Source organism: Lissotriton helveticus, chromosome 9 (assembly GCF_964261635.1).
Source record: "Lissotriton helveticus chromosome 9, aLisHel1.1, whole genome shotgun sequence".
In the NCBI taxonomy this organism is placed as follows: Eukaryota; Metazoa; Chordata; class Amphibia; order Caudata; family Salamandridae; genus Lissotriton; species Lissotriton helveticus.
The window spans coordinates 559,378,983-559,394,867 of NC_136070.1; the positions used below are offsets into that span (position 1 = coordinate 559,378,983).

General features: G+C 46.0%; 1 protein-coding gene across 1 annotated transcript in view; it reads right to left on the minus strand.

Annotated features, from left to right (window-relative positions):
- The window catches only part of FOSL1 (FOS like 1, AP-1 transcription factor subunit), a 30,531-nt gene extending 16,798 nt beyond the window's left edge, over positions 1–13,733 (minus strand). Inside the window, exon 1 of the mRNA XM_078660462.1 lies at positions 13,238–13,733. Coding sequence (XP_078516588.1) covers positions 13,238–13,393 — 156 coding nt within the window. The 5' untranslated portion in view covers positions 13,394–13,733. The remainder of the gene's footprint in view (positions 1–13,237) is intronic.
- Positions 13,734–15,885: the final 2,152 nt, after the last annotated feature.

Genomic DNA, 15,885 nt, shown 5'->3' on the forward strand with positions numbered 1-15,885 from the left:
CATTTTGGCCACATTTAAAGCATTGGAGGCCCCATTAATTAATAATATCTTTGAGAGCAAGGTCTGTAAAATTACTGTTCCTCTGGGAAGACTGTATACAATAAATGCCCTATGGATATAAATGTCTGTGAATAGTGATACTACAGATTTTCATGGCAAATCAAGGAACAATATTTCCACCACGTTTTAGGGGTTTCTTTTGCTGAAAAGCTCCTATGCCAGAAAGGACTCCTTTTGGAAATCAGCATCTGTCCCTGGAATATAAACAAGTTCTCACTGCAAGGACAGACCCGCTCACACTTCTATTTTCCCAGCAAGGCATCACAATCATTGTAAACTAGACACTCCGACCAACATCCTCTGGCAAGCGTTTCTCCCTGTAGGAAATGAGCTTCGGCTCCCAAGATTGGGCAACCAGACACATCACTGCTTTCAAACAGGAAATATCTAGCCCCAGCAAAGACATTCCCTTAACCACATTACTCATATCCATGCAGGGAACAGCCACGGTGGACGCTCCCTGGGGCGTAAGACAGGACCATGCAATGCCGGCCCCTCCCTGCGGGCTCCTGGTCTAGGGAATGGAAATGGGCCGCAGGCTCTAGAAATGTATCTTTATTTATTTATATATTGAGTTTTATATAGCGCTGGCTAGACCCGTAGGTATCAGAGCGCTTTACATGAGGATCAGTGAATTACAGGTTACAAGTTACATTTGTTACAAAGCATAATCAAACATAGGATTAAAAAGCAGTGGTAAGGTAAATTCTTCATGCTGAATGTCTGCAGGGCGTACCAGAGACATTTTAAGTCATGGGCAAAGTGGACAATTGCCCAAGGCCCCTACCTTCCCAGTGGCCCCCAGGGAAAGTGAACCTTCTCTCTGTGTCACATCTTTCTATTTCTCCATCTCAGCCATTAATGTATTAGTCAATAATGTTTAGCATCGTGAGTTTGATCAGCAAAAAATGGATAATAAAATCCAAGCTGTTTCACACAGGTGCCCATGAAGTATGTCTTGGCTAGGGCCCCCGAAATTCTTAAGATGACACTGGGGCGTTCACCAGGGGCTCTACATATTAGAGGTTGGCGAGCCACCGAAGGCTTGAGGCAAATGCCTGCCTCTGCTTCTGCCTGAGGTCCTCTTGAACTTTCAGTCCCAAAACAAGCTAGGCTTTCATATTTCTTTGAGTTTTATATAGTGCTAGCTAGACCCAAGTGTATCAGAGCGCTTTACAAGACATGAGAACAGGTTCCAAACAGCGATAAGAGGGTTCGTAAAAGTGATAAGAGGGAGTAACAACATTGCTGTGTTATGGGTCGATCAAAGTCAGGAATCCGAGTCAGCTCCTGTCTGCCACCTATTCTAACTTCCTGAATTCAAGACAAAGCATTAACCTTTTTGGGAAAAGTAGAGAGAGAAAGAGGTACCCATCTAGTGGCGGAATTGCACAATGTGAAACCATAAAACCTGAGCTCAATCTTGACTTCCACGCTTTCCCGAAATGTGTGAACCTAGACAGATAGCTCTCTTGTGTTTGATTTAATAGACTATAATGTTGATCCCTGTATAATGAGAATGTGGGCCATATATAGGGGGCACATGGCAACTGACTTGCTTCTTAGTTCACTAATGGAATTGTAAGTAACTGGCTCTCAATACAATGATCTAATCGGATGGCCTGTGTTGAAACGTCTGTTCCATGTTAGCGAAATACACGTCACGAATTACTTGTCAAACATTTTCATGGGTCAGCTCGTGTACGACGGACTCTTCGAGCCAACTAGCCCATTGGCTCGGCTCTGGCTCGACTCTCCCAGTTAATTTCTTGGCTCGCTCACCCGCCTTTGCCACATACTTCGCAGAAGGGCCCCTCCCCAGCCCGGAAATCCGTGGCACCTCCACGGCCGACTTGAAGGGCTGCGGAGAAGGGACCGACTTTTTCGTTTCGAGTATAGAACCAGTCATCCAACTACATCGAATCCATGTAATTGAATTCCCACATAGCCGTACATCAATTCTCATGAAGAATCCCTACAGAACCCACTAGATGGCGCTATAGGTCCGTAGTCGAAATTGGAACTAAAATCAGCACTTGCTAAAGTTAGGGCAGATTTTAATCAAGATCTTCAAGACGCGCCCGGAGCTTTGGCATTTACAGCTGTTGTGACACAATGTGCGGATAAACCCACTTAGTTACGACCTTCCCGGGCCCCATCTGGCACTTCCACTGAACCCCATAACCCCTTCGCCCGTGAGTCATAGGATGGTGACACACTCCATCGACACGTGGGGATGAAACTCTACCAGGCGCGCTGCATTCGCAACTAGCCTTGGTGTACGTCCAAGGTGAGTCACCTACCGTGACTGTGCAGTCGTCGCATCTCGGGGCCTGGCACCGCCCCAGGGCACCGCATGGCTGGCATCTCCGTGCCTAGCATCTGCCCGGCAGAAACGACGCAGTACAGCTGCTAATAGTCTCCGATGACAGGGGGTGGGTGAGCCGGAAGGAGGAGGTGGCAGGGGAGGGTGATTCTAAGACGTTCCAAGACCGCGTATTTCAACAAGTGATAGACCAGTTTATTCGAGTACTGATATGTTGGGAGCTTAATTGAAGGAGATAGACTTTCCAGAGGAAAGGGAGAAAAGGTACCCCCTAAACATTCATTATAGGTCTGCTACTCTGTATGGCATTTGTAATTGCTGAGACTGTATCTTTTTTTCTTTTGATACATAGAATCACATTTCACCCATGAATTACTGTTGATTTATATATTGTCTATTGTTTTGAAATTACTGCTTTAATATATGTGCATCTTTTATGGCATTTGGCCGAAATAAAGATTTTATGAATGAATAAATAAATTCCCACTTGACCTGTATATCTTCAAAACACGTCAAGTGGGAATGTATTTATACATTTCTTGATAGACTTCCAGAGGACCACTAATGATGGTGGAGGCCTTCTGCTCCAATGTTTCAGTGTTTGTCTTTCTGCTTGCAGGGTTGGATTGGGTTCAGGAATAGGCCAGGGCACCCTAAAAAAAAGTGGCCCGTATTTGCAGATTGCAACTTTTCGGAAATCACTGCTTCAGTGTTTTAAGTAGTATGAAAGAAGGAAGGGTGGGGAGGTTCTCTAAGAGAGGCATTTTTTCTTAACTTCCATCAGATTAAAAAAAAAAGATTCAAATCTTGCAGGACTCTGTGCACAGATTAGTTCGCAATGGTGAACCACACCTGAATATGGGTGAGGCCCCTTCTGCTCAGGCCCCCTGTCCGTGCTCAATCTGCATATATTAATGGGTCGGTCCAGCGAGAGACTGAGAATTACACCTCCGCCTTTGGTAAAAGGGAGGTAATAAAGGCCTATCTGCCTCCAGATCCTAGGCTCGGTTCTCCCTGTAAACTTGTTGGCTCGTCCATCTCTAGTAAAAGGCACTCAGTATGGGCCATCTCAGCTAAGGTCTATAACTCAGGTGGAGGGTTGTATGTCAATACAACGCGGTGTTTACACCGCACTACCATTACAACCCTGGTTTTACAACGCAAGTCGTTACCACGGCTTTCGCTGTAGGGTGCTGGATTTAGGAATAGTAAAATCTACTATTCCAACACCAGCCTACGTACAGTAGGGAAGGTGTTGGAATAGTAAATCTACTATTCCTTAGCCTAGAGCGCCCTCCAGCGCAAGTCGTGGTAACGACTTGCGTTGTAAAACCATTGTTGTAATGGTAGTGCGGTGTAAACACTGCGTCGTAATGGATGTTCCCCGTTGGATTGTAAGACAGGCGGTCAGGTACTGGGCGAATGGCTGGTAGTTAAGGTTCACCTGTAAGTAATTTTTTTTCCTCCGGTGAATGACTTTTGTAAAGTTTTGTATTTATACATGCAACCTGACTGGGGGCCAAAAGCTGAGACCAGGCGGACATTTGTCACGCCACTCCTCCCTGTAAAGGGCCGGCAATGTCTCCTGCCAGGCCGGTCCAATATGTAGGAGGCTTGCTTGGGCCAGCTCTCAGCACACTGGTGTGAGTTCACAGGGACCAGGCAGTGTGAGGTAGGACTGAGGCCGCCACTGGAGCAGAGGTTCAGTGAGGGTGCGGTGTTTGTTCCATGAGCCTGTAGGTGGGTTTGAAGATGGTTGTTTTCAGCAGTACTGGAGGTCTGGGAGTGGGCGGCAGTGGCGTAACGCAAAATGATGAGTTCCCACCCTGCAGAACATGAAGGGTAGCCCCTTAGTCTCCTATATCTCACAGATATTCATAGGTCTTGGGGAAAATGGGTCCTTCTAGAGGGTTGAGGAGCCCCTGATGGGTAGGGCGGGCCTCCCTACTCCTCGGGGGCTGCAGGACTTTGCGTTACACCCCTGGTCAGCGGGGGATGGACCATTGACTCCCAGGCCAGATGGTTTGGCCAGACTGTGTCCTACGCTTCTTGTTTTATCCTTGGAAGACCCGGCCAATACATGATCGCATGGGGAAGATCCTTACCTTTCCAATTTTTCTGCACCTTTGTGGGGGAGTCTCTGACTTTCCCGGGGATAGTCCCAGGTTTTTTTCCCAAACGTCAGACATTATTTTATCTTTCTGTTGTCCCTGTAACATTGCACCTCTATGTTCAAAGAACATGGGGACAATGATTCAAGCTTTACGGCTTTCCGCTGTGGAAGGTCCTGGCAATGCTAAGTAACAGCAGTAAAAAAATAATTGAAACGGATCTCAACCAGGCCCTACATATGTCTTTTTACCTTTACAATTAAAAACACTGATCTCTTGTTCACCATGTGTACATTTACCCTTTGGTAATCAAGGTCAGTGCTGCATGCCCGGTTACGTTTCAAACATTTTACTTGTACGTTTCCCTACTTCCTAAGAATATTTACTTTTTCAAGGTGTGCTTCTGTTCTTTCGTTTCTCCGGAAACATGTGATTCTTGTACAACGCATACTGTACACTGAGTCATGTCAGGGTGAGTTCAGGTTGTGGATGGGTGTTTATGACGGAGACTTCAGGCAAGGCGAGTTTTTCACCATGCCCGACAGTAGGTCATAATAAAGGTGTGCCGACTACACACTCAGCCATCTCTTGGCCTCTCTGCAGAGCTCACAGAGAGATAGTCTCATATGTGCCAACTGTAAGGACCATTTTATGGAAGTGCATGTTTGAGATTGCATCGACAACAGCACGCCGGGAAGAGATACCATTTAGCCCATTGATTGCCACCCAGGGAAACTCTCAGCATTGCCAGCATCACGAGTATTGCTCTCTTACTGAGGCTGCCATATCCTTTTTACCAGGCCAGGAAATCCAAGCCTTGCCTATCACTAAGACGCCAATCCCGCGTTATGATATTCTGATTCCCATGTAAATTACAGGCAATTGTTTTCAGGCACCTTATCTGTCAGTCCTGATGAAGATCCAATATGCTACTGATTAAGGATCGAAACGCCGTCGACATATTTGTCAACCGTATTCATACTCATTCTCGCATTTAATGTTGTGTAAAGGTGACCTCTTTATATTTGTTGTTTCACAATTTATATATTACTTTATAGAAACAACATCAAACTGCCTGAGCCTTTTACTTTGTTTGTTTGTTGTATATGTGGGTCCATGGATACAGGCTCGTATCCCACTGTTATTTGACTCACAATTTTGTTCTATTGTTCAATTATTTTGCATATTAAAATTGCCTTTATCTGACTGGATACTGGCTTAAATATAGTACTGACTGGGGATTGTATATACATTCTTCACTATCCTAGGGACCACTATCTCTTATAAAAAATGTTTGAGGTATACAAACACCACTGTCGCTATAGTCACAGTGGAGAAGGAAAAGAAAATGCAGCAGTTGTGTGTTGTTATGTGTAAGAAAAGAGAAGGTGAAGTGGAGGAGACAAAAAAAAGAGTATGAAGGAGGAGTGAGTGATAAGAAAGAGCAGGAGATTAAATGTGAGACATGCAGATGGGAGTACTTCAGAAAGAGAAGAGAGAAATTAAAGGAAGTAAATGACCAACACAGAGCGGGAGTAACGCGGAAAGTGATGGGAAGAATGGGAGTTGTTACTCATTTACCGGATATTGAATAAAAATCAATACTAGCAGGCACTGATAAAGCCAAATGGTCTGGCTTGCTTCATGTGAATCAGGGGAACTGGGTTTGAGTCTCGGCAACGTCGCTGAACATCCTGTGATTCTGGGCAAATCACTTAATCTCCCCGTGCCTAAAAAATGACTCTGTGTCCTCATGTAATGCAACTGGTGCTATGTAAAGCGCTTTGATACCCGAAGCCTTCGGGTCAAGTTTTCGGTATATAAATCTCCGTAAAAAAAAATGTGTCTGCGTTCCTTGTTGTGAAATGCAATTGAATGCAGAGACATTCACATACTGGTCAGGGGGCATGTCTTGAAAGTAGAGGATTCCTGCTCTCATTTTAGGATACACCCACAGTTACAGAGGTATGCCTCATATCAAAGATTCCTAGTCACACTTCTTTTGGCGATGCCCTATTTATAGATTCCAGCCACTTTTTTCATCTGACTTAAAGCCAGTAGCGGCCGGTGTGTGGATTGAGTGGAGAGGTGGGTGGAAGGGTTGGGGGGGGGTGCGAACATAAAATACATAAAAAAAAAAAGACTGAACTGTCTCACCGCATTGCGCCCCTCTCTTTGCCAGGCACATGCTCCCAGAATGTACAGCGGCCAATCCTGACACTGCTTTCATGGTGCTGAAAGCAGCGCCAGCATTGGCCTGAGCGCTGTTGATTTGCGCTCCCAGTTAGACTGGGAGCCTGTGCCTGCTGCCTCCAACCCGCCAATGCAGCTGGGTTTGGAGAGAGCTTCAGTGCGCATGTCGGTTTGGCCGGCCTGAGACAGCCAGTCAGACCGTCATGTGCTCTGAATAGCAGTGCCCAACACTCCTTCTCCAGCCTATCAACTCCTTGGTCCCGCCCCCATGCCTCTGAGATTAAAAAACGATAATAAACAAGGGTTTATTATTGTTTTATTTCTCATTAATTTTGGCTTCTGGCAGGTGGAGCAACGCTTCTGCTTAAAGCCCCAGCTCAAGTACCAGTGGCATAACGCACAATGATGGGCCCCCCTGCAGAATGTGACGAGGGACCCCGACAACCCCCAGATCGCACAGACATTCATTGGTCTTGGGGTCAATGGGGGCCCCGTCCCCCGCGCTGCAGGGGCCTGCTTGTGAAAGCAGATGGCTTGCCCCAGCGTTTGACTAGTTCTTATTCCATGCCATTGAAGCATTCAGCAAGACATACAAAGGTATGACTTGGAGGGTGAGGGGGCCCCTCTGCAACAGGAAACTCTGCCTTCCTCACATTGTGGGGGGGGGGGCGCTGTTACGCCCCTGTCAAGTACAATGCCCTAGTTAAAAACAGTACTATTTTGTGCTCTGTCATGCTGCATGCCTATCAGCTGCGAAACTGACAGCATGACCAAGAGATAGCTCAGTGAGTTGAAAGCTCTTCACTTTATCAAACCATTTATTGTCTGGTATTTCATTCACTTCATATTTCTCCAAAACGTAACCAGGTGACACTGACTAACACATGATTTGCCAAATGATGCGATCCACGAATGTGGGCCACTTTCTTGGGGTTGGCCGGGTATATTTTGATCCCAATCTGGTCCTGGAAAGCGCAAAGAGACTCTCCGACCATCCAGCCTCTGAGGCACAGCCCATAACGACGGTTCAAGAAAGACTACCCCGGCATGTATGTCAAGAAACATTCTAAGAACTGGAAGGCACCGATTAGTGGCACTAGGGGTCTGGGACGCAGAAGAAGCGTTGGTCTCTCTCTAGAATGTCCAGGAGCTGTAACGAGGCCCTGTGCTCCAGACTCCTGAAGTTGCCATTGTGAGATCCCATTACACCATTGCCCACATCCTATACTTTAGTGTTTACTTGGCAACAACTGATGAGGAAAGAGTGTCCATCTTTTATTTCTGTGACGCCCAGAGTTGCCCTCTTTCTCAGTGAAAAATAATAGCCATCTTTCCATGTATGCTCTATCCTTCTGAAATGTACAGAAGCTGGTCGATTAATACGATTTTGTGTAAAATGCTCTGCATTCTTTTTGAAAGTCTCAATTGTACCGCTTATAGCTAAAATAATAATTTAGGAATGAATACAACAATTTTGTTAGTCGTCCTTCATTATTCTCCTGTATTACTTTTATAGTTCAGAGTGTGAAAATGCTGATTTCCCTTTTTTTCTTTTACAAACCTAGACATGAAAATATCTGCCTTGTGAGTACAACACTTTGTATGTGTCAACTCTAGTGACACATACAATTAGCGTGAGTGTGTACGGTGTCTGGCCATGTTGTGAACGCTTTGCTCGCAGAGTTTGTACGCGCTTCCTGTTGGGGTGATGAAATATATGGTGCAACTGTGTTCTCTGTGAGTGACGGAGTCCAGGAATCAGTCAGAGACGAGCTGAGTTAGGTGGAAATTCTGACTCTGGTTGGGTGAACATAAGTGAGCTTACTGTAGGGTATTACTTGTACCTGTACATCCTTAATAAATACGTTTACCTGTTCCTCCCTACGGATGTATGACGGTACGACGCGGGCTATTACCACGCGTACCGTTACAACGTGTGCTTTACAACGCCAGTCGTTACCACGACTTGCGCTGTAGGGTGCGGACTTAGGAATAGTTTAATTTACTATTCCAACACCAGTCCCCGTGAATAGTAGGGAAGGTGTTGGAATAGTAAATTAACTATTCCTTGTCCTTGAGCGCCCTCCAGCGCAAGTCGTGGTTACGACTTGCGTTGTAAGAGACGCGTCATAATGGTAGCGCGGGGTAACATCCGCGTCGTAAAGGATGTTCCCCCTACAGAAGGACATTGAAATTCAGTTACAGAGATCTTCCCTATTAGCAGCTTTACATTAATTCGAGCTCGTTTTTGCAATAAATACTCATCACATGAAAAAAGCTTCTCCCAATCATATATTTCAAGTGATACATTTGGCAGTAGAAATATATTAATTTAAGAGGTGCTCTTTCATCTTGTAGTGACACATCTAAAATGAACAACTGATGGACGGATCTAAACTGGGGTGGCTTGGTGAGCAAAAGAGCAATGGATTTAACCCAGATCTCTTGATTTGGGGTGAATGTTTGATTTGTTCTGCATCCCGTCAATCATGTGTGTGTCTTTTGCTTTTACCTAGTAGAGCCTCACTGGGAGGGTGGGAAAGGGTGCAAATTAGGAAATCATTCCCAGAAGAGGAATTACTTCCACAGGTTTGTGGAGAGATGCACAAATCCGGGCACTGTTCATATAACAAAAGAGACTTCTAAGGTCAAAGGCGCACTGGTTGCGTAAGGTTGAGCGTATCAAGGGTATGTTCCTATTACGCCACGTACACCGGTAGGGAGGGGCAGGCTGAGCTGTAGGAGTATGCTGACATAGGAATGCTCCTGCCAAGCTATGTACAATATGCAGGACAGTCTGCGACGCCCGTTAACTTGAAATTGCGACACTTTTAAATACACCTGAGTCACTTGACGCACCCTAGGAACGTGTTAGGATGGACATTAAGGGCATTCCATTTCTGCTTGAATCACAACAGGGAAGCATATTTATGTGGTCCTTGCCCAGATGTAATGTTATGTTCTGTGTTTTTTGTAGAGCGTGCCAATGTCCTTGGCCTCTTCTTGCTGGGTGTCTGGTATGCAGACTCTTGTTTGCTGGGCGTGATTTATTTGATTGTTTTGTTTGGCAGTTGCATGTTTACAGGGTAATGGACAGGGCTCAGTGACAGGTAGGGGTTGCGTCAATCATGCAACCATCCAACTCTTACGAGTAGATCATGTGTTTCAGTGATGGTGTGGGTGGTAGTCTCCCAGTTGCACATTAAACAGACATCTTTTTGCTCTTATTGTCACTGTTTTCTTTTTTACCAGTGTTGGTATGTTCCCAGATTGGTAGGTGTGTGCCTCCCCTCTTTCAGGGCATGATTCCCAAAGGTAAACTTAGACCTGAAGTCTAAGTTTGGATGTATGACGTTACAACGCATGCTATTACAACGCATGCCTTTACGACGCAAGTTTTACAACGCAAGTTGTTACAACGACTTGCATTGGGGGGCGCTGGATAGTGAATAGTTTAATTTACTATTCCAACTCCAGTCCCCGTGGATAGTAGGGAAGGTGTTGGAAACTATTCCCTATCCGAGAGCGCCCCCCAGCGCAAGTCGTTGTAAAAGTTGTGTTGTAATGGTTGCGTCGTAAAGGTACTTTGTTGTAACAGTTGCGTTGTAAAGGATGTTCCCACTAAGTTTAGACCTGTAGTCGAAATGTAGATCTGAAGTCTAAGTTCCGACCTGACGTCTACATTTAGATCTGAAGTCTAACTTTAAACTAAAGTCTAAGTTTAGACCTGAAGTCTTCAGGACTAAAGTTAGACTTTCAGTCTAAAGTTGGACTTCCGGTTTTAAAGTTAGACATTCGGTCTTAAAGTTAGACTTCCGGTCTCAAAGTTAGACTTCCGGTTTCAAGGTTAGACTTCAGGTCTTAAAGTTAGACTTCCGGTCTCAAAGTTAGACTTCCGGTCTCAAAGTTAGACTTCCGGTCTTAAGGTTAGACTTCAGGTCTTAAAGTTAGACTTCCGGTCTTAAGGTTAGACTTCAGGTCTTAAGGTTAGACTTCCGGTCTTAAGGTTAGACTTCCGGTCTTAAAGTTAGACTTCCGGTCTTAAAGTTAGAATTCAGGTCTTAAAGTTAGACTTCAGGTCTTAAGGTTAGACTTACGGTCTTAAAGTTAGAATTCAAGTCTTAAAGTTAAATTTCAGGTCTTAAAATTATACTTCCGGTCTTAAAGTTAGACTTCCGGTCTAAAGTTAGCCTTCTGGTCAAAAGTTAGACTCTGTGTTAGTGTTGTGCAGCTCCTGTCTCTGTGTTAGTGTATTCTCAATATGCAGGACTAGTTCTTCTCCGTCTCATTGTCTGTGTAGTCCCTGCCTCTGTTTTGTTGTGTTCTCAGTGCATGCTGCTTGTGTCTTCTCCATTAGTGTCAGTGTTGTCCTTGTATTGTGTTGGTGTATTCCTAGCATATTAGGGGGTCGTGTTTTTTTTCAGTCTTAGTATACCTCAGTGTGTTTTGTTGTTGTGTTGTTGTGTTGCCAGTGTGAGTAACACTTGTCTTTGCACTTTGTTGCCTTAGCCTGTAAGATCTGTGTAACCCGACGAACAGCTTTCCTATTATGTGTCCCATCCTGTGAAACCTGTAGAATCAAAGGCATTGCAGGGATGGGTATGCCTGAAGAGCTTTGCTGTCTGAGCCCTGAGCCTATAACTCCTGTGCAACCCAAGGGATATAACCACTGCTGTACAGTCAGAGCCATGGATTCTGTAGAATCAGCGGCATCGCTGTGTTGGCTAAGGTAGGAGACTAGAACATCGTTATAAACAGGTGAACCCAGGTCATCCCCGATATGTGCATATTGGATCTCTGCATCCTATGTAAGGGCACTATTGTCTAGAGAAGAAATTGCTGATGCGATGCATGTGACCTGTGCACTAAAGTCTTAAATTCTGCATACCGCAACAGAGGATGTGGCTAACGACCAGAGCTGTCGACTGTGTAGCTGGGGAACCAGGTTTGAGTCTCGGCGTTGGCTCAACATCCTGTGATTCTGGGCAAATCACTTAGTCTCCCCGCGCCTACCAAAAAATAAATGTGTCTTCGTGTAATGTAATTGGTGCTCATGTAAAGCTCTCCAATACCTTATGGTCGAGTTTGCGCTAGATCAAACTGCAACAACAAAAAATTAAATCCAGTCTGGGCCAGATTCTGCATGTTTATAATCACACAAATGCTCTGCTTGTGGTAGATGTGTGACCCCACTGCTGTGCCAGTGGCCCCATTGTGTTGTTAGAAGGCCACATAAGTGCTTGCGGACTCCAGTAGCTTCAGAGACGCTGCTGCACCCCCCCCCACCCCCTAGGTGACTAGGGCACAGCACAAGCTCTCTAAGACTAGGGTGACCAGAATTTTAAAGCAAGAAAACGGGACATTTCACAAAAAATAGAAGAAGGACTATAATTTTACGTCAAGACAACGCACTGAATGGCAACGCACTGAATGGCAGCGCTCCTCAGCAGAGAATTACAAAACAGGCAGTAAGAACATATATAAGATGCAATTTTTAAACCCAGCTGCTGGCCTGTGAATTAAATTGCTTTCTTGGAACAACTGCTAACTATCCCCCCTTTGAAAAACATAAAAAAACACCTCCCCCGTTTTTAGTCGACCCTCTCCAAAAACTGGGACATGAGATGAATTTCTCGAAATCTGCCTGGACAGCTGGTGAAATACGGGGACCGTCCTGGCAAATCCGGGACGCCCAGTCACCCTATCTAAGACTCTCCACGGTTCCCAAAGGGGCGAAAGCACTTTGCAAAAGCACTTAACATAACACAGCATAGCACTGCACAGCCTGACCTAAGCTGCTGTCCTATTGCGCCAGTGCTGGATTTCTGCCAGCCTGTAGTCATAGCTTAGGGCCGAAGGATATGGCACAGAATTCTAAGAGTACCTCTCACCGCATCCATCCAGATGGAAGACATCCCTACTGTGAGAACATGGTCGTTCTAGGAGCATTTCCCTTTTATAAGACCCAAAACAAGTGCGTCGAATAAAAGGAACATCTGGTATAATACCATTCTTCCGGGGCGTACATGTCTCGAAAGCATCAGCATGTCCCCTGAGTACAAGTCTTGTTTTAAGAAAGTTCCCATTTAATAAGATCCCGTATCAGCCGCCTGCCCCATCAGTTCAAGCATAAAAGTAAGACAATTATTGCCTCGTGGCACTAAAGACCAAAGTACCAACTATACATGGGCCTGGCACGGATGCATATCACAATATCAAAGTCAATAAACATATGCACATAATACCAGCTCCACCATATGGACTGCCAAAGTATCGTCAAGGTAAGGATATACCGGGAAGTATAGATGTATTATTCATAACTCCACAGCTACTTTCCTGGACTACATTGAGGAGACGACATTATAAGTGCAGGTAGATATTAAAACTCTGACATGATGATAGAACCCCCTATGTGATCCTATCTTCCCACAGCCCCAGCATGTGCCATCATACAGAAGTAGTGATTGCTCTCAGAACTGTCCGCTGCTCACAGCAGCTCTCCACAGCCCCCCTGTAGTAAGCGAAGGTCTCCTGAACACAGTCTTACCTGCTGGCCAGACGTCCCGGGGGCGTTGATTCTCAGGTCCATGCCTCCAGCCCCCATGGTGGGGGTCCCCGCTTGCGGCAGGTGCTGGGGGCTGCTGCTGCTGCTACTGTAGCCCGACCTCAGGTTGGAGAAGTTGCCAGTGTGGTCCCGAAACATCCCAGGCCACTGGCGGTGGGGGTCCAGGCCGGTGCTGCTGTGGTGGGTGCGTGCGGCGCCCGTCTCTTGCCCTGGTGTTTCCTGGCTGTTTATGCTCCCTGGATCTTGACTCTGCTCAGTGTTGGGGTGCTGCCGGGTCGTGCCGGGTCTGCTGCTGTGCTGTCCGGCTCTCCTCGGTGTCCCTTCCCTGAGTGCTGCTCGTTACACCTCTGGATGCAGATGCGCGTGTGTTCGCCTTGCCTTCTCTCCTTCTATGCCCGTCTCGCTCACATGTGCTGCTGATCCACGCGCCTTGCGCCTCCTCTTCCCCCCGCCTACTATGTCACTTTCAGTAAGTGACTTACTCACTCTGCTTTCCTTATTTTTATGAATGGGCCGCTGAGGGAGCGTACCATTCAGATTTTTAAGGAGGGGGGGATCAAATTCAGTCGATCCTTCCTGTAAGCCTCGCCAAACCCCTGACTAACTGAAGTAGTCCCTTGACAATGTATGTCCTGCTTGCTAAGCCCATAGCTTAAAAAGAACGTCCCTTGAGTGAAAACTCCCCGTAAGAGAGACATTCACCTCCCCTCTTGGTACAGTCTAGAATCGGTGACTCATCGTGACGTACATGTCCATATATGGTGTTGTTTCCTCCTGGGGTTCCCACAGCTGTTGCTGTGAACGCTGCTGGTCTGTTTCGCTTTGCTGCGCCAATTACTGTCATCTGTACGTGATGTCACTTGCAGGTCACAGGTTAAAGCACTGTAAAGTCACGGGTCCGAACGCTAGCAGGCCTCTGCGCCACGAGCAGGAAAAGAAGTTTCGAGCACCTGCTGGAAATCACAGACCCAGCGTAAGCCTCCCTATTGCACCTTCCGCAGACGTTACGGTCGATTTTTGCAAAACAAACACTGGTAAAGCCAATAGGTCTCGATGTGCAGCATGACTGAAAGTTTTTAAATAAAAAAAAATGGTATTACACGATCGCGTCATAGAGCTTTAAAAAAATGAAAATAAATACTTTCGGGCGTGCTGATGCTGTGCATCAAACCTTAAACATTGACAAAACCGAGAGGTGGTGTAGGAGAGACCTATTGGCTTTGCCAATGTTTTTTTTCTGGTGGGATAGGAGGGAGGGCTGGAAGCAACGATGGGAGGGTGGGAGTTCTAGGAACTATACAAAGTAGGGGGAAGCAGGAATGAAGATTTGGGCGCCTGTAATGGACTGGATCCAAGTGTAAAGTATAGAATTGTGTTTTGCTTTTTGTATCTTCTTTTCTTTATATCATGTATATATTTATATACCAATGTATAATCATGTGCTACCTTTTCCTGTGTCAAATAGCTGCCATCTGCTCTGCTTGTCTTGTATAAAATGGGATAAATACCTAATAAAAATGAAATAATAAAAAAAAAGTAGGGGGAAGCAACACCAAATGTGCAAGGACCAATGCTGGGTGAGAGGGGCAAGCAACAACGGTGCAGGGGGTAAGGGATAAGCACCAAGGCACAAAAAAACAAAAAAAACTGCAAAACAAAATGTATCTGATCTTGTGTGAGGCAATCCAGTGCTCTTGTAACACGCTCCAATTCCCTAGGGATGATTTCATGCTACAGTAAAATAAACTGTGAATCAAATGTGGGGAGGGATGGGCGGAGATGGAGCAGGACAGGAGGAGAAGCCTTCAAACATTTGCTCCCTTATGAAGTGCTTGCACAAAAAGAATAAACATAGCCTGCCATGAAAGCGCAACCAGCGGAAGGGTACTTACTTGGAAGGGACACAGTACTTGGGCCATGCACCACAGCCGGGACAAACACTTAAAGAAGAAGGGAAGCCAGCATGCAGTGACTGAAGAAAAGCAAGGAAATGAGAGTGACAAAGAAGCCATTTAATGGGAGGTAATTGGTGGGCTCCAAGCCTCCTGTAAGCTAGCAAAGTGTCTCCCAAGCAACACACATGTTCCGTCTCCGGCGCAGAGCCGGCTTTACTGCGGATGGCGCGACAATCATTTTTGGTGCCCCCCACACCCCATGTTGCCTCCTCGGATTCTCTCATAGCCATCGGGCATAAGTGCCTCTTATCTCTCCAATCATAAGTTATTGCTAAACAAAGCCCCCTGAGGTCAGCGCCCCCTCCACAGGTCAGCGCCCAGTGCAGCCACACCAGTCGCACTGCACTAAATCCGGCCCTGCCCAGGCGAGACCTAAACAGTGAAAAATGTAGACTGGTACCTCCGATGGGGTAAACGCCGTTTACAACGCAGTGTTTACACCGCACGACCTTTCCCATGCTGCCATTACAACGCAAGTCGTTACTACGACTTGCGCTGGATGGCGCTGTTGGTTAAGGAATATTGTAATTTTATATTCCAACACCTTCCCTACTGTTACGTGGGCTGGTGTTGGAATAGAAAATTATAATAATCCTCAATCCGCGCCCTCCAACGCAAGTCGTTGTAACGACTTGCGTTGTAAAATCCGCGATGTAAAGTACCGCGATCAAAATG